The following is a 16505-nucleotide window of genomic DNA, read 5'->3' as shown; positions in this document are numbered from 1 at the left end:
CTTTCTTGGAAATGCTTGAGTTACCTACAAATCAGCCAAAAACAAGGCAGAAAGCGGCAAAAAATAAGACCGCCTGGGCGTTTGGTCGTCCGAAATTGCCCCATCGTCAAATGAAACCATTGAAAAACAAAAAAGACGCAACAAATAAAGCTGAGTCTTCTGCAGTTGAAAATGAATGGTTACAACCTTTGACTGAAATGACATGGTCCATTCTGGACTCCGTACGTCCTTCATCACTTCTGAATTCCTTAGGCACATTTGAAACGGATGCTGTTATAGACCATCATCGGATTCCGATTGAAAAAGTCCCACCTAGCACACCACCAGAATTTGTGATTTCTCATTTACAAGATTCCGTCACGAAACGTGATTCCATTTTGAGTCAACACCAAGAACAATGCACAGACTCACCAATAAATAAGAATAATCAGACCATTCCTTTAGTTGAGACGTTGCGCTCAATCCCATATGTACCCGAAAAAACAAAGGTATTGGATACCCAATCCGAATCGCCTACAATTGCACGGGAAAACCTACTGAGTACGCAACTATCTCTGGAACAAGAGACTTCAATTGATAAGAGTGACACATTATCAAGAATGTCTTTTTTAGCTACGGACCAAGACGCAGGCAGGATAAAAGCGTGTGAAGAAATTAGCTTCTCATTACATGAGGAATCTGATAAGGAGGTATTATCGGAAGCGGTTGAAAAAAATGACATGCAGTACAATTTGACTTTAAAGAAACAAACGTCCGTTAATGAGACAGCGTCGACTGATGCGTGCCAAGTCACCAGTTTTTTAAAAAATGACACAAGTAAGATACCTATCACCAAAGCATTATGTTCCAATGACTCAAAAGATCTGATAACGAAAAAATTCATCGGAACAAAAGAAAACGTTAGCGTTACCAGCACAAACAGCTCGGATGTACCTGAAGACACTGTCACGGATAAACATGTTGCAACTCCAAACGTAAATGACTCAAATCATGTAAAAAACATACCTCCTGCCCATACTAGTCTCCGGAACACACCTGACAAAATTTTTGAAAAGGAGTATTTTTTTTTTAAAAAAGTACTGATTCCTAGTCAGGTAACTTCTGTAAATGGTTGTAAACATGTCGCTCAAGATTGGAGGGATGTTGGTGAAAAACAAAATGATCAGATACTTGTTCTTTTTGAGAACAGTGATCGACAGTCTCATGAGCGTCCAACAGACGTTGGGAAACATTGTTCAAAGAGTCTTTCGGGTCGAGATAGTAAGAACATTCAAGTTGGAAAAAATATATCGGTTGCTCCTCGAGGATTACCTTCTTTGATTTTCTCAAAAAATTCAGCGACTTCAGATAAAGGGGTACCCGAAATTTCACAGACTTTAATAAATGACAAAGCAATCTTTAATTTTTTAAAATTGGACAATAAGGTAAAAAATCGTCCAGAGTTGCCTTACACAAAAAATCTTGATCCATTACCAAGCACGGTGAAGAAAGCTTTAAAAGAAAATTTCCCGATAAGTAGAAAACAAAGGTCTCCTTTGCCAAACGAGGCTCTTCATAGAAGACGCTCCGTTGCTCTTGTGCCAAAAAATCAGAGTTCTAAAACTGGTTTTAGTCTTAATATAAAACAAGCAAATACATTTCTCACAGGAAGAAAAAGTCCACCAAGTAACGCAAAAAGTCAACATTTCCCTCTAACGAAAAAATTTCATTTTTTGCAACTAGAAAATTTGTCGACAAACAATTCAACATTGCAGAAACAGAAGTTATTGGTTCTCTCAAAAAACAACGTCTTTCCTCCACCTTTAAAAAAACCAGTATCAGTTTGTTTTGAAAAAACTCTTGAAAAACATCTTTTAGACAAAAAATCGAATCACGTGATACATATGTCGACGAAAGAGGTACTAGATCCACGATCAAAGGGTACAGAGGTCCAAAGTAACCCTAGTAGTCTTGATAAAATAGCTCATTTAATAGTTGAACCTCAAGAACAAAGTAGGCAAGCTAAGAAACAGGAAAAAGATATGAGGCCGGAATTCGCAAGCCTTAATAATGAAACTGTGATTGCTGTAGTTAAAAAACCTCTCAGACAAGACACACTTATGAGTCAAGTAGAACAACCGAAGGAAGAGTCCAATTCTTTTGCATCAGCTGCCACACGTAAGGCTGTCGTCCTCACAAAAATAAATGACGACGTGACATTTGATTCACAAACTGAGGCATCACAAGATGAGACAGATGTCGTGGCTCCTCCAACTTTAAATAGAGTAGATATTGGAACGACTCTCACCCATGTGAAACATACAAATGAATACAGCATTCCAGAAAAGTCACCACTTAAGAAGGAAGACGATTTTGTCCGAAAAGTTGAAAAAAGTGCGGGAAACGACATTGGTGCTTGTATTCTTCCAGTATTACAAGTTGAGTGTAAAAGTTTTAATAGGGCGCATCATCAAGGTGAAAATGCTGACCCCATGTTGCTTGCTGCATCCCGAACTGTTTCGGAATATGGTAAGCACGCCCATCTACCTTTGGCTGAAAGATTTCCTAGTGACGCGTTCATTGAAATCAACAAGGTAAAAGGTTCATTGGTTGAAGAGAAAAGAAGGGAGCTTTTAGAAAATGCAGGAGCATTGATTGGTAGTGTAGGTCAAGCAAGAGGGTTTTGTACAACCTTATATAAAGAGCACGAGTCCCCCCAAAACGAGATGAGAGATGATGCACATGTTGCCAACAAGGACAGTATCGACACTTTAAGCGACTCTTGTAAAATGAAAAAGAACAATCTAAGTAAATCTTTTGAACAAAACACAACGGAGCCTACACGTTTACCATTAAAGAAAGAGAAGACAACAGAAACGAGTGGAATACCTACTGCTAATCAAGATGAGAAAATGAGCAAACGTCAAAACCTGTCTTCGCACTTATCAATAAAACAAGATATTAAAGATAAAGTACCTGAGTGTCAAGCGTCTAAGGGTTCCCTGAAAACCCATACTTCCGAATCGTTTCATGATCTAAAAATGTTTCATTCAGCACCTAACATTTTACCGATTCAAACAGCGAAGGCACCCTTAACAGATTCAGCTGGTCGTCCGAAGCAAGATGTCTTGCTTGCAAAAACATTCAAACCTCACGCCCTTATGAAGACAATAGGTTCCAAGAAGGGTAGCATCAAATCAGTTGAATGGAGTGAAAGAAATGGTATCACATTATTTCAGCGTGTAGAAAAAACTAATATCCATGCGAAATCGTGTTCCGAAAACATGTTCAAAAATATAATGATGTGCAACCCGAAAGAATCAAAGTTGAGTTTGGAAGCTGCCAACGCTTCTAAAAGCATTAAAAAAGAAAGTCATCATAGAATAGGTAAGGAGGTACACCCTACTCTAGCAAATCAAACGGTGCCTCAAAAAGAGAAACAAAACATAAACCTTTCAAAAATTTTGAAGGAAGAAACGATTGATTCGAATCCAGTGTTATTGTTTGCTAAAAGTAAAGGAACGCAAGACAAAGTTCGGAACACATCAATGGAATTAAAAGAGGGAAAAATAAAGGATTTTAATGATGAAAAAGTGTATAACCTAAATAAAAAGGCTTATTATGAACACAGTTTACGAGACGTACCAGTCAAATTTTTAAATGGATTGAATGAAAATCATTTAAGTGCATTGGAAAATGAAAAAAGTTGTGAACGCCAGGACCAGATGTCGCGTGATATAAACTACTCAGATACGTTCCAAAAAGCGTCTCAATTGAAGGGGAGTGTCAAGGCACATGCTTACTATAAAACTGAGCTTCGTAGATGCCCTTTACGTGAAATAGTGATTCACAAACCAATTTTTGAAAAAGAAGACGGCAAAAAGTGTAAGAAGTTAATTCAGGAACCGGCGACAATTACTGAAAAAGGGCGAAAACAAGATACAAACATTGATTTGAAGCAATGCATCAAGAAAAAAATGGAGCAATGCTTACTCGATGAGAGAAAGTTTGATAACGAATATAAAAAGTTGGTTTCTCTTTTGGAAACCGCCAGGAATTCGGCACAACTTCACGGGAAGGAAAGAAATAGTACTGTACCGGTTCATGCAGCTTTAGACTGGATCGCATTAGCCCGATTCTCTTTTTTTTCTACGGAGCGTGTCAAACTTTTACCACGGGAACTATTATGGATAATTGTGTGCATCAAAAAATACGGCCCATCGACACGATGGAGCAGTTATCAAAAGTGTGTTAGTAGAAAATTTTATCAAAGACTACAGTTGAACTCAAAACAACAAGACCACCTTCATAAATTAGTCACGGACAATTTAGAAAATGAAACGGTATGGAGCACATTACAACCAACTAGGTTTTTCTTAGATCTTTAAATAAGTTTCATATTGTTAAAGTGAAGATGACAACAGTTTCTTCAACGAAGCGCAATGTCTAGCTAATGTTTTACTCGCCTGTTTTAGTCAGAAACACACTGACTTTCCTTTGAACATACGAGCAACCAATGTTTTACCTTGTTCAACCGCCCTTGATCGTTTTGAATTTCAATGACATCATCATTTATAATGTCTGCCTTAGAAGATGCCGACTTGAACCACTGGGTGTCACTCGATACCTTGTGAAGCTGTTAGTTAATGCATAAAAATAGGTTTCTATCAAAACTCAAGTTGGAATGCGTTATTGCAATATAAGGCACCTTGCGATACAGTTGGTCAATTTTCGTAGCCAGATCAAAACGCGCTTTATATTCATTTCGTGCTGTAGGTACGATTCCTTCAAGACAGGAAGGTGGCTTTACTCGATCCAGACTCAAGCCTACACCAATCATAAAAACAGAAAGTTTCTAGAAGAAGATCTACAAGGCGAGCTAACCCATGGTATCAAAAATGCGACCCCATTCTTGTGACTCTTGATGAACACAAAAGCAGCAGCACTGCCCGGATTGTTTAGCTCTTGCTGTACGTCCTGAACGATGCACAAATAACGAGAAGGATCTCGGAAGTTGCAAATGAACGATCATATCAACGTTAGGTATATCTAAACCTCGAGCTGCAACATCAGTACAAAACAATATGCTAGTTGAAAGGTTTGCTTGAAACCTAAAACAGGAGAGAATTGACTAGATTTTTGATAGTCCTTCTTTTCAGCTATGATTCATTATAAATGACTGTCTCGATTACTTCTCAAAACGTTTCAAACGATCCCCTTGCTTAACTCTAGAATGAAGTCCTAAAACGGATACCAAGGAGTGTGAGGAAGACTTTTTATCTGCAACATGTTTCTTGCGTAAGAGTCCACCGGGATGAAATTCTTCAAATGAAGTTTCACTGGATCGACTCTTGAATTTGCTGTTAAGAAACTCCATTAAGACACGAGTACCTTCACTGTTGCATTGAGTGTCATGAGGAACGGCTGAATGGTGTGTTGCGTGATTTTTATCCGAATAATGCGTAGTGGGATGGAACATAAAAGCAGGATGGCTTCCAAAGAGCAAAGACATTAAAGATACCAATCGATACACATAACTTATAGCATTAACGAAAACAATGATTTTGCATTGCATTTTTTTTTCCCGTATAAAATGTGTCAGAAATAAATAGAGTTGGAATTCCTGTTTAAAAAAATCTTGTTTATGCAGTGATATGTTTACACTCACATGCACAAACATTTTACCCTCTCATCTTCTAAGCAACGAATGGCACTAAAGCCAATTTTCGAAGGTAAGCATTGTCTATTCGAAGAGTTGCACGTTGGAGTCGTGAAAGCATTACAATTGGAAAGGGTCAAATCGATGACTGTAAGTGCCTTTTGCTTTAACTTTATACGATTTCGGAACGCTTCCGACAGCAAAAAAGAATTTTGGTAAGTGTCATCGCTTTTGGAGACCAGCTCAGACCTCTGCGTTTCATTCCTAAAGCTCTATAGAAAACAGATCTCTACAGAAAACGTTTGTTTTTCACATGAAACAAGTCATTCACCCCAACAGATAATGTTGCTGAAAAAATAAAGGTTTGAAGACGGTCTATCAACACTCGTTAGAGGACACATTAAACAAAAGAAAGGGATGTTGTACCATGTCGGTTTTTTAAAGAGTCGTAAAGATGTTGTAAGATATACGTCAACTCTTGAAAATGACCGTCTTCTACCACACGGTCGGCTTCGTCAAGAACAAGATGACGAACGTCACTCATTTCGGCTAGAAAAGGAGAGACTGGAACATTATTGCCTTCATGATGAGATGTGTGTTCCTGACAAGAACAAGGTAGGAAACAATGCTACTGGAAGCACTAACCTTTGCACCCGCATACCGATAGCTTCCGGATAGTACACATAATCGTCCAGGCGTTCCTACCACAATCTAAAGGGAAACCAAAATGAGGAAGAGAAAAACCTTAACGAGATCATCAAAATAAAACAATGGGAACTTCTCTAAGCCGCCGAATCTTTTCTTTGATCTTCTGTTGCACTTAGTGCTGTTTACCTGAGGTTTTAAAGTTTCCAATTGTCGCCATTGCTTTTGCCACGAAATGCCTCCAATAAGACAGACAATCTACATGAACAAAGACATAGTCAACAAGGGTCTATTCAATTTTGACATTAAACATTTCTAATTGTTGCAGTACCTTAAAAGGTAAGAAAGTATTGATTGCATTAAGGTGGTGAAATACTTGCGTTGCTAACTCGCGACTTGGAACGACAATCAACGTGTCAAAGTTTTCTGGCAACGATTTTGCGTGAGTCAAACGCGCAGTGTAACTTTCAACGAGATGTATTAAAATAGGAAGACCAAACGCCAAAGTTTTACCAGAACCCTTCAGATTGGCGTTCAAACAAAAATCAACAGGAATAGCATATAAATTCAAGCTTTCTTATAAATAGAAAAAGACTACCGTTTGCGCTGCTCCAACAATATCATGATACTTCCGAACTGCGTTGACTAAGACTCTCGATTGAATGGGTGTTGGTGACTTGAAGCCTTGTTCGTATAAGGCTTTTATTATCAAAGAAGGAATCTGGGAAAACCATCACATACACAGATACACACTGAGTTCCTTATTGCGTTAGTCTTAATTTAAAAGATCAGTAACATACAACATTTGATAGTAGTTAGAACTATACGTATGCAGATGAGAAAAAAATTAGCATAAAACCAATGGTATAAAAATGTCGCTTAGTTTCATTGAGTACATTGTTTTTTTATGTAGTTTGCGTAATGAAAATTTAAGAGGCTTACTGTTGGTAAAACCATCAACCAAGATGACATAGTATCATTAACCTCTTTTAATAAAGGTTGTTGATTAAAAAGAGAATCAAATGACTTTTTTTTTGTTTCCTGAATTGAAGATGATGTTAAAGATAATTCTGTTGCAATTCTGTCTTTTATAATGGATTTGGTTTTAATCCGCTTTTCATTGTCGCTCCACTGATTCAAAGTCTCATGTTTTAACTTTTTTGATCTAAACTTCGTACGCTTAGCGTTTTGTTTCAAAGGGTCGTTTTCTTGTAGTGGTGTATCCGATTGATTCGAAGAAGCCCCGTCTGTTTCCAATTCCTCAAGCAAACAGCAATCTTCAATGTTAAATTTCCTGCCAAAACGCATGATTCGTTTAAAAAAGATCTAACAAAGACGATATTTCCTTTTAAAAAGTAAAAAGAAATGCTCAGCTTTTTTTGCCTTAGCGTCAGGTTGCACAATGCTTACTCAAAATCAATATCAACAGGCTTCCAGCGTGTATTGGGCGCATTTCTTTTCTCACGGTTTCGTTTCTGTAACCTTTCACATGCCTCCTTATAACACATAGTCAAAGAAGATTTAAAGAATGCACTTTGCTGCTCTTGAATCCTGTATAGAAATCTTGCTGTAATACTGATACTACAGGCTCATCATTCTTATTCAGTTAACACCTAGAAAAACAAAGGTTACATCTGCCTTGAAGCAATACTTTCTTTTAAATCAATAGAGTAACGTTATCATGTAAAACCGAATCCTCTGTAGCTTTAGTGTTTTTCACTAATGTTAAGAAATACAAGAAAATGAAACAGAACGTTTTGAAATTTGTCGCACCCTAGTTTTGTGTTAAGAACGTTCAAAAATTCGTTTTATCAGTATAGAAACCTTTAATTAAAATACCAAAAAAATTAATAACTAATGAGAGGATAAGCATTTGCATAAAAAAAACATTTGAACGCGGTCAGAAAGAAGGGAAAGAGTATATATAAAGAGGTAACATTGAGAGAGATTTTTGCTCTCTCCAACATTACATAAATCCATCGGATTCGTCCTCTTCTGTTGGTTCATCGCTATTAGAATTGTCTCCATAGAAAATATCCAATTCTTCTTTATAATTTTTAACATTGCAAGCTACGAAAAACAAAAAAAATGGAATCCAATGGTTGCCACACGTAGGAATCAGATCACATACAACTGTTCACTTTGCGCTTAGTTTGTTGTACAACACGACGAGTGACATTTTGTGTTGTGGCGGCATCATTAAATTTTTTACCAAGCGTTTTGAGATCCTTAAATAATAAGTTGAGAATTGATCTAAGAAAAACGAGTGAAACGTACTTTTCCTTCCATTTTAAAACAACACGCGTCTAACAATTGAGTGAAAAGTTCAAGCCAAGCAACACTTTTAGCTGGGCTTCGATCTATCATCGGTCTTAATGCTAGTGCTAAATTTTTAACATCCGTATACGATTTGAGAACAGTAGTAGTATTTCTTAACGCAACAAATGCGTCAGTACTAGAAATAAGTAATGGTAATGTCTTAGCTTCATTTGTATTGATCTTTTATGTTTTAATAAGAAAAATTTAAATTTCTATTTCTAACGTCACGATAATGAAAAAAAACTTACATTAGAGTCGGGTGCTGGATTCATATCACAACCATCAAGTAAATAACCAAACAATTCTACTTCAGCTTTGGTGTTCAAACTGAGTGTATGTATTAAATGATACAATATTTAAAAGACACAGTCATACCTTTCATGATATCGACGCATGTCTGCATCATCTTTCACCTTATCTAAAAAAGTTATATATTACAGTTATCGTACGCTAGTATCGACTGACCGGAGATATGGTTTTGAGGTTTTAAGGTTTTGTATATTTGATCTTTACCATTATCTACAATTTTTTTAGTCGTTGCACCATTATTCTTTGTTAACTGAATCGTTTCTTTGGCTAGTTCACGATCATATTCGACTTCCCAATCATCGGAATCACTCATTTCCGTAATTTTTTTTTAATTGTGTCTGTTAAAGTTGAAAACAAAGAAAACCATTTTTTTTACAATGTCATACGGTGTTTTTGATAAAAAATGCAACAAATGCATCCCGTACTTTTGAAATATAATGTTGTGTGAAGACAAATGAAAAAAAAAACTTCTCCTAGAGTTAATGGGGACTGTATTTGATTTATCACAAACCAATTTCTGCTGGGACACAGAGTCCTGCTTTGCAGCTACCTTATCGCAAGTGAAACAGATGAAAACTTTCGCTTATACAACCGTTTTCCTAGTCAATAATACGTTAAGAAGGTTTTTTTGAAACGAATTAAAGTTCAACAAAGCAACACTCTATCAAAAAAGTAGTTATTAATAATTTCAAACAAAAATTACTAGATTGATAAAAGATCAGTTTAAAATTTTTTTTTTCTGTTTATAAACAACAATCTTTCTCTAACATACTATTTGTTACGCCATTGTCCTAATGAAAAAACACGGAGGTAAAAGAACACTGGTGGAATGATAGATAATGGTCATAGAAAAAAATAAATTTATTGAAAAAAAAGTCCAGGATATAAGAAACTAATAACGAAAAGTGTGAAGAAAACAAGCAATGTGACGGTGATGCGCAGCTAAAGGGATAAAAGAAATGAAACGCGTTGTTTTCGATTTTAAACAATACCTTGAACATAAAGTTGGAAAAATCTTTGCCAAAACTAACAGCTCGAATAAAGTCATCCCATTTCCTTCCATCAACAGGTGTTGTTAAATGGGGTTCACGATTAGGCTTTTTTCTACCAAGACCAACCTGTAAAGAATAAGTTACAAAAAAAAAACTCAATTTTAACAAGTGAAAATTATTTCATTTTGTACTGAGCGTGCTAATGCTTCATGATGTGAAAGGATTTGAATTGTGACTTGTACGAAACCACATCCATCCGTTTCGGTATCGTATGATCTGTAATTTAACTGATAGATCATTGTGTTTGCTTTCGTAACCTACCGATTAACCAATTTGAATTCAGCATCATATTCTTGACCAGAACCAGCAGCGCTTACTTTTTCTATATAAGTCCTTAATTCTATATTGACCTAAAAATAAAATAGTAACATCATTCACATTTTTGACCTACTTCTCCTATGAAAACCGAAGAGCTAATTGAACGAAAGTCGTATGCTGCCAATTGTAAAACACAGCTATTTAATGGCACACTTATACTAGAATAAACGACCCTCCAATTGAAAATGGCGTTGCCATTACGCGAGTGGTAATGAACATCCGTTGTTTGTGTGGGAGGTTCCGAACCTTTAAACATTGCACAATCTAGCGTAGCAGAAATTTGTGCATCAACATAATTTTTTTTTAAGCGCTTAAAAGATAATGCACGAGCTCCCCAAATCACAACTCTGAACCAAAGAAAGAAACTTCACTTGAAAAAAGTTTTGATTACATTACTACCAGTTTATTTTCAATTCAAAAACCAAAAAAATGTACCGTAACTCGACATCAATAGGTGTTGTTTCTTTCAACACAATGCGAGGTATTTCAGATGCTTTTTGAGGAGTCATCATTTCAATCCACATTTCGAGAGTGCCGCTGTATCGTAGAGTGGTATTCAATTCGTGGGGAAGTAGAGAACATCAAACATTTGACAAAGAAAAAAAATAACTATAAAGTTTTCACCTACCAAGAACGAGAAAAAGATGCATCATTCGCAGCACGTAATGGTCTATATTCCAGAGGCACCTTTGAATGAGCTACAAGTTTTTGCCATTCTTTCGAGAACCACCTAACATTAACACAAATACGTCACACCTCTTGTTTTTGCAATGTCCTCTTTTGAGATTACCGTGTCTGTAAATCGATAACTGTAGAACCAATGAAAACATCATCACTTTGAACTGATTGCTGTTTTGAGTACACAGCGATTTCTAAACGAGTTTGCTCCGGTAAAGAGATATCGCACTCTTGAAACCAGCAGAACTCAGGGTTCACTGTATTGATTTTAGCGTTGCCTCGTAAATTTTCTGATTTGTTTCCTATTTTGAATAAAAGAAACGGGTTAACCGTAGATAACGGTTGAGCAGGTGTTAACCCAATGCCTCGTAAAACGTAAACCCTAAAGTCGTCATGAATGGCTATTGTTTCACGAAAGAAATGTTTTAATATTTCCAAGCGTACCGCAATCGAATCGATGAAGGTAAATTTTTCAAACCTCGGAATTTGTTTCTAAATTTTTGATTGTCTAACAGTACGGGCTTAAGTTCTTCCGGCGCCAGACTTTTTGTTTCATCTACAATAAACATTAAAAACCATAAACTGTATCGTAAAAGGTTTCGTTCGTGTATTAGCACTTTCGTATGTTATGGAAACGACTGCTTGTAACGATCCCACATTGACAACATGTTTTCCTATTTTCTTCTGTAAAAAGTGATTTTCCAAAATAAGATCTAATACATATTTAAGAAAAATACACCATGGTTTGTTTTCTACACAAATGTAATAACCTGACAAAAAATTTTCTAACATTCCTTCCACGGATGGTTTAAAAAAATTATCCTTTTTTCTTTTTTCAGCCATAACACCATGCGCAGCAAGGACAAATCTAACATGAATACACAGAACATTCACAATTTGCTTAATTTCAATTTATGCAACATTCTTTTTTTTTTGCTGACACGGGCACACACCTAGAGGGTATGAAAACATTTAAGTGAAGCATACTGAGTTTGATACTTGCCACCGGATATTTATAATCAATAATGGCTTTGTAACTCTACATAAATTGCATTTCACATGCAATAAATTATAAAACATTCTATACGACTATTTACTTTGAGAAGAAGAGTTGGAAGACCTGTTGCAGAAATACTTTCTGATTCAATAATAGCATCATTCGAAATGTCACAAGTGCGTTGCGAGTCTTCCCGAATAGTTTCTTGATCTGCCTCTTTGAACAGATCAATACCCAAATTAATGAAATCTTTTCGACGTTGTCCAGTTCGTCCCTAAAGAACAAGAATTTGAACTAACAAATTGATTCAGCTTGATTTTTCAGCACTTGAAGTACGTGCATAGCTGCATTGAATGTATTAAGATTCACCGAACTAGTGAAATCTTGGAAAGCTGCAACAGAAGTGTACGCTGATTCAACATCTTTAATCCATGGAAGGATTCCGAGAAGATCAATACTGCAGCTGCCAATAAAATATTTTGATTTAATTCTTTTGTCATAAACCTATAAGACAATATTTTACAATTCAAGCACGTATTGAATACTTACTTATCTTTATTTTTTATAATAAAAGTTATTGAACATACCGAAATGGTTATTTTTGGATCGTAAATAGGATCTTTTGGTAAATGGCAATCAAGTGTAACGGAAGTGAAAAAGTCATAACAGGATTCAACGCCAACTCTCCAATGTTTATTTTTCTAGAGGTTTAAAAATAAAAATGATCTATACTAGTGGACTACTTTTTTTGTTAACAATACTATATTTTCATGCTCCCCGGAAACATTCCATGGAATCAAAATCCCGTTTTTCGATGAAGATATGCCCCAGTCCCACGTTGGCAGAGACACTAACGCAATCGGGCGTTTCACTTGGCGCGTAGAGAAATTTTTGTTTTGACTAAAAATCCATTCAAAAAGTTTAGCTAAAAAACGTTGTTTTTAGGTAATTGTTCACAATGGCAATTTCATGCTGTTAACATAGTCGTCTGATTCATTTTACCTTCTTTTTTAGGCATGACGATATTTTCAAGGGTTCCAATAGAAAAAGTAAGAGAGCAGCGTAACAATTCTGGTCGCATTGGAAGAACGCGTGTTTTAAGTACATCTTTCTGTCGCACTAATTCTAACAAAATCAAAATATCTCCACAACGAGATTTCAACTGATGGCCTCCTTTTAATTCAATCCATCTAGGATTCAAACGTTCAATCATTTGGTTCCGTGTTCCTTGACTTTGTACTCTATCGTAATGGCATGTGGCGCAAGCTAAAAAAAAATTGTTTTTCTTCGCAGGTGTAGTTTTAGCCTTTTTTTTTGAGCTTGATTCGCGAACATCGACGACAGTTACGGTGATTGGTGCCATCGTCGATAAATTTAACGAAGGATCCGTCTAAAATCAAAGATGGACGGTTTGAAAACATATAAGTTTTGTTTCGTTTCATAAAACACAAATTTTTTTACAGAAAGTCGACAAGATAACATCAGACATTCTAAGAAGACAGGATGGCATGTTTCGTGTTGAGGTAATGATTGCACGGAAACTCCCGAACAACAAACACGAACTGCAGGATTGGGAAGTGTGCCTTTCAAGACAGGGAGGTTTCGAGCAGAAAATAAATAACATCGTAATTGATAATCCTGAAATGAAATAAATTTTCTTCTGCAATAAAAAAAAACATTCATTGATCCACACTATGACAAAAAATAACGCACTTTCCTCGTACAGTTGTTTCGCTTTGCGTTTTCTCCAAAGTAAGTAGAACTGCTACAGGAGTGTGATTTTTGTTTGAAATACAAGGCATCATATGTAACGGTATCCATAAAGGAGTTCGTGGATTCACGTCCACGTACACTGGGAGTGTTGATAAAGGTAACGAATGATACGCAACACGGGTTTCTGATGGAAAACAACCTCCACGGGCGTACACAGAAATAATTACACTCCACTGTTGTCGCTCATCTTCAGAAACCTGAAAAGCTTTATTTCTTAAAAAGAACAAAGACGCAAAACATAAGCATACTTTTAATAAAAGAGTATTGATTCTTCCAGTTGCTTGATCAAAAGAAAAACATTGTGCCGTTTCAGAGTCTTGCAAAACATTAATTTTATGAAGTAGTGTTGTTGAAGATGTGGTAGAATTGCCACATCGTTCAATTGTAGTTCTTGTCTGCCATCTAGATTTCAGCGTGTATGCAACGTTTTCAATAAGAAGGTAAAAACCATTACCGCGTTCTTCCTATATGTGGCCCGCACCAGATTTCCACACATGCTTCTTCACCAGCAACTCCTGTTATTTCATAAACATCTGGTAGTAATGCAATAGAAAGGGTTGCTAAATTTTCAGAGGACGTTGCAGATATGAGCTGAAGAAAATATCGTTGTTGAATGAAAATCAAAAACTACGTCATAAAAACTAAAATGTACTTGAGCTGGCATCAAATTTTCAACACGATCAAGCCTTTCAACTCTAGCAGACAGTTGTAAACGGCCCATATAAGAATTAGGTAAGCCGAGTAATGAATTGTCAGGGTCAAAAGTATTTGTTTTAGAGGGGTCATTACCAACGAAAGCGTAAAAATTAAACCAACGAATTGTCACCGGTCGGCTTCGAAGTTCAGCGAAAGATAGGCGTCCGTAAGCTAATAATTCATCTGCTGTCAGAAAATTCCAATCCCACAGTTTTAAAATAATAGCGTCCTGTTTTTTTAAAAAAAGAAGATTATTGCTGTCTTATGAGACAAATTTCCTACTTGCTGAACGGGTGTAACAACAGGAATGCGGAAGCATTCATTGAAAGAATGGTTTCGAGTACTTCGAGCTTGCGACTAAGAGAATGGTGCGTATACAGTCAATAATAAAATGATTTTACTTACCGTTTTTAATTTAGAACCCGCGAATTCACATGTCAGAAATGGATCTCTTTCAGCTGTACAATTATAAAATAAATTCAATATTTTATTTTAAACTCTTATATTCATAACAATTTATTTTTTTAACAAGCGTTAAAAATTATGTCTAAAACCAATGGGTTAAGTTTTTTACAAAGGTTTTAACCTTCATTGACCTTTTGTCAATTACTCGCCGTACCTTTAGATCTTGCAGGTAAATGTTCTACACGATATATTGATATGTACAAATGGTATGGTTTACCAGTAATAGGGATTTTGTTAGGTGAAATGCTGTCCAAAACCCCATGACGTATATCATCTTCATTTCCAACGTTGTCATCAGAGTCTTGATCGTTTGGACTAGGTGGTATGTCTTCGGGTCCAATAACATAAACTGTAATACGGAGAAAACCTTTAATTCCGGGTTCATTCATTAAGTACAAAGGAACTGATCTGCAAAACACACAAAAAGTTAGATTACGAAGAGAAATCATTTTCTGACACTTACCGCTTGACTTGATGACAACGACGTGCATGAATCATGGATACTAAAAACAAATAACTTTTTTACATCATATAAATGTATTTACATTGCAGTGTGCAACTTCCAATAACATCGTTTCTCCAAAACGCATTCGCGGACTGGACTTCAAAAACAATACAAGCAGATGCCCAAGCCTAGACCACACGACGGCATGTTGTGAGAAAACATAAGTCATTATTTACATGGCTTGATAAGGTGATATCCGACCAAATATGCGATTGATCCCAGCTCACTACTCCAGTTTTACCTCTTTAATATGAATTTCAGACAGTATAATGTCATGAAAAGATTGAGTTTTTACTCATACCTTTTTATCTCAGTACAAAATTCGTTTGAACCACATCGAACAACTACAAGCTAACACAAAATATTACATTTAACGATCATTGAACTAAACTAAATTCATTTATACTCACAGGATCCACTGGGTTTCCTCCCTTCGTTACTAATGACTTGGCGTCATGGACGGTAAAACCGATGGTGAATGTGCTGGATGACATACTTGTTAATGTTTTTTCTTAAAAATTTAAATAACAGTAAGACTTCGTCATACTATGAGTTTCAAGTTTCATTCACGAATTAACCTTCAGAAAAAAAAATGATTTCTTAATAGAAGAAATACAACTAACGTTAAGCTTCTTATTAGTCACAGAACATTTGAGCTTCCGCTCTCCCTCAGTTATTTAAAAAAAAAAATTTAACATAACTTTTTACGTCTGTTAATTTTAAAAAATTAAGACAACGTAGTGTTTGTTACGTGTACCATATTGAAAATCAAGGGCTTTTAATGGCCAATTTTTCAGCCATCAATGACACTTTTAACACTATGCTTTTTTTAAATGTATCGTCAACGTTTCATGTAGTAGTTTTGAATGCCTTGTTTCCATTAAGAGTATTGAATAGAAATTAAAACATTAAATAATTTAAAAGAATTTTTCAATGAGTAGAGCTATAACGTCACATTCTCATGTCGAATAGTATGTCTCGACAAGAAAAAAATAACACAAATAATATATTTCTTTTACGACTCTCCTCAAAACATTCTACAATTGCAGTGCCTTTATGCTGTAAAATTACTTTTTACAAATGTTTTTAAAACAATTTACGCTGCATTGT

The 16505-nt window shown here is 35.9% G+C and overlaps 4 protein-coding genes and 1 long non-coding RNA gene across 14 annotated transcripts; 2 read left to right on the top strand and 3 right to left on the bottom strand.

Moving 5' to 3' along the window:
• Positions 1–11: 11 nt before the first annotated feature.
• Positions 12–4563, top strand: LOC128883428 (uncharacterized). Of its 2 annotated transcripts, none has more exons than XM_054135775.1 (2): positions 12–4322; positions 4455–4563. In XM_054135775.1, the coding sequence occupies exons 1-2, from the start codon at positions 12–14 to the stop codon at positions 4467–4469; spliced, it is 4326 nt and encodes a 1441-aa protein (XP_053991750.1). In that variant the 3' UTR covers positions 4470–4563. The 2 variants fall into 2 exon arrangements, with proteins under 2 accessions (XP_053991750.1, XP_053991751.1); XM_054135776.1 differs by lacking the exon at positions 4455–4563 and having other exon boundaries at positions 12–1992; positions 2071–4367.
• LOC128883429 (uncharacterized) lies at positions 4322–7819 on the bottom strand. 4 transcript variants are annotated; one of them, XM_054135780.1, is made up of 15 exons: positions 7694–7720; positions 7462–7577; positions 7226–7414; positions 6882–7004; positions 6615–6803; positions 6473–6541; positions 6284–6349; positions 6065–6239; positions 5970–6013; positions 5665–5910; positions 5172–5602; positions 4864–5090; positions 4688–4806; positions 4505–4615; positions 4322–4445 (listed from the first exon to the last, which is right to left on the bottom strand). In XM_054135780.1, the coding sequence occupies exons 3-15, from the start codon at positions 7253–7255 to the stop codon at positions 4383–4385; spliced, it is 1893 nt and encodes a 630-aa protein (XP_053991755.1). In that variant the 5' UTR covers positions 7256–7414; positions 7462–7577; positions 7694–7720; the 3' UTR covers positions 4322–4382. The 4 variants fall into 4 exon arrangements, 3 of the variants coding, with proteins under 3 accessions (XP_053991755.1, XP_053991752.1, XP_053991753.1); XM_054135777.1 differs by having other exon boundaries at positions 7226–7577; positions 7694–7819; XR_008458940.1 differs by having other exon boundaries at positions 4432–4445; positions 4505–4643; positions 7226–7577; positions 7694–7819.
• A 219-nt stretch (positions 7820–8038) lies between these two features.
• On the bottom strand, positions 8039–9474 carry LOC128883543 (uncharacterized). The gene is made up of 7 exons (XM_054136038.1): positions 9337–9474; positions 9068–9249; positions 8978–9020; positions 8851–8929; positions 8561–8782; positions 8415–8511; positions 8039–8353 (listed from the first exon to the last, which is right to left on the bottom strand). Exons 2-7 carry the CDS (start codon positions 9222–9224, stop codon positions 8250–8252), a joined length of 702 nt encoding a protein of 233 aa, XP_053992013.1. The 5' UTR covers positions 9225–9249; positions 9337–9474; the 3' UTR covers positions 8039–8249.
• Positions 9461–15948, bottom strand: LOC128883542 (uncharacterized). 4 transcript variants are annotated; one of them, XM_054136035.1, is made up of 29 exons: positions 15806–15948; positions 15697–15746; positions 15572–15638; positions 15436–15523; positions 15354–15393; positions 15045–15298; positions 14831–14883; positions 14708–14782; positions 14382–14654; positions 14184–14320; positions 13670–14131; positions 13418–13616; positions 12959–13346; positions 12718–12881; positions 12544–12657; positions 12284–12460; positions 12057–12230; positions 11913–11998; positions 11730–11827; positions 11577–11672; positions 11404–11515; positions 11072–11341; positions 10910–11011; positions 10717–10818; positions 10355–10628; positions 10225–10313; positions 10095–10179; positions 9684–10029; positions 9461–9572 (listed from the first exon to the last, which is right to left on the bottom strand). In XM_054136035.1, exons 1-28 carry the CDS (start codon positions 15887–15889, stop codon positions 9703–9705), a joined length of 4440 nt encoding a protein of 1479 aa, XP_053992010.1. In that variant the 5' UTR covers positions 15890–15948; the 3' UTR covers positions 9461–9572; positions 9684–9702. The 4 variants fall into 4 exon arrangements, with proteins under 4 accessions (XP_053992010.1, XP_053992012.1, XP_053992011.1 ...); XM_054136037.1 differs by having other exon boundaries at positions 9517–9853; positions 9904–10029; XM_054136036.1 differs by having other exon boundaries at positions 9517–10029; positions 13670–13926; positions 13978–14131.
• Positions 13991–16286, top strand: LOC128883545 (uncharacterized). Of its 3 annotated transcripts, XR_008459042.1 has the most exons (8): positions 13991–14169; positions 14214–14265; positions 14314–14461; positions 14507–14591; positions 14637–14793; positions 14845–15059; positions 15111–15925; positions 15980–16286. It is a non-coding gene; the product is annotated as an uncharacterized LOC128883545 (long non-coding RNA). The 3 variants fall into 3 exon arrangements; XR_008459043.1 differs by having other exon boundaries at positions 13991–14265; positions 14507–14587; XR_008459041.1 differs by having other exon boundaries at positions 13991–14265.
• Positions 16287–16505: the final 219 nt, after the last annotated feature.

Source organism: Hylaeus volcanicus, unplaced genomic scaffold, assembly GCF_026283585.1.
Source record: "Hylaeus volcanicus isolate JK05 unplaced genomic scaffold, UHH_iyHylVolc1.0_haploid 12221, whole genome shotgun sequence".
Lineage (NCBI taxonomy): Eukaryota > Metazoa > Arthropoda > Insecta > Hymenoptera > Colletidae > Hylaeus > Hylaeus volcanicus.
The sequence above is the reverse complement of the archived record's forward strand: the minus strand, read 5'-3'. Positions and strand labels throughout refer to the sequence as shown.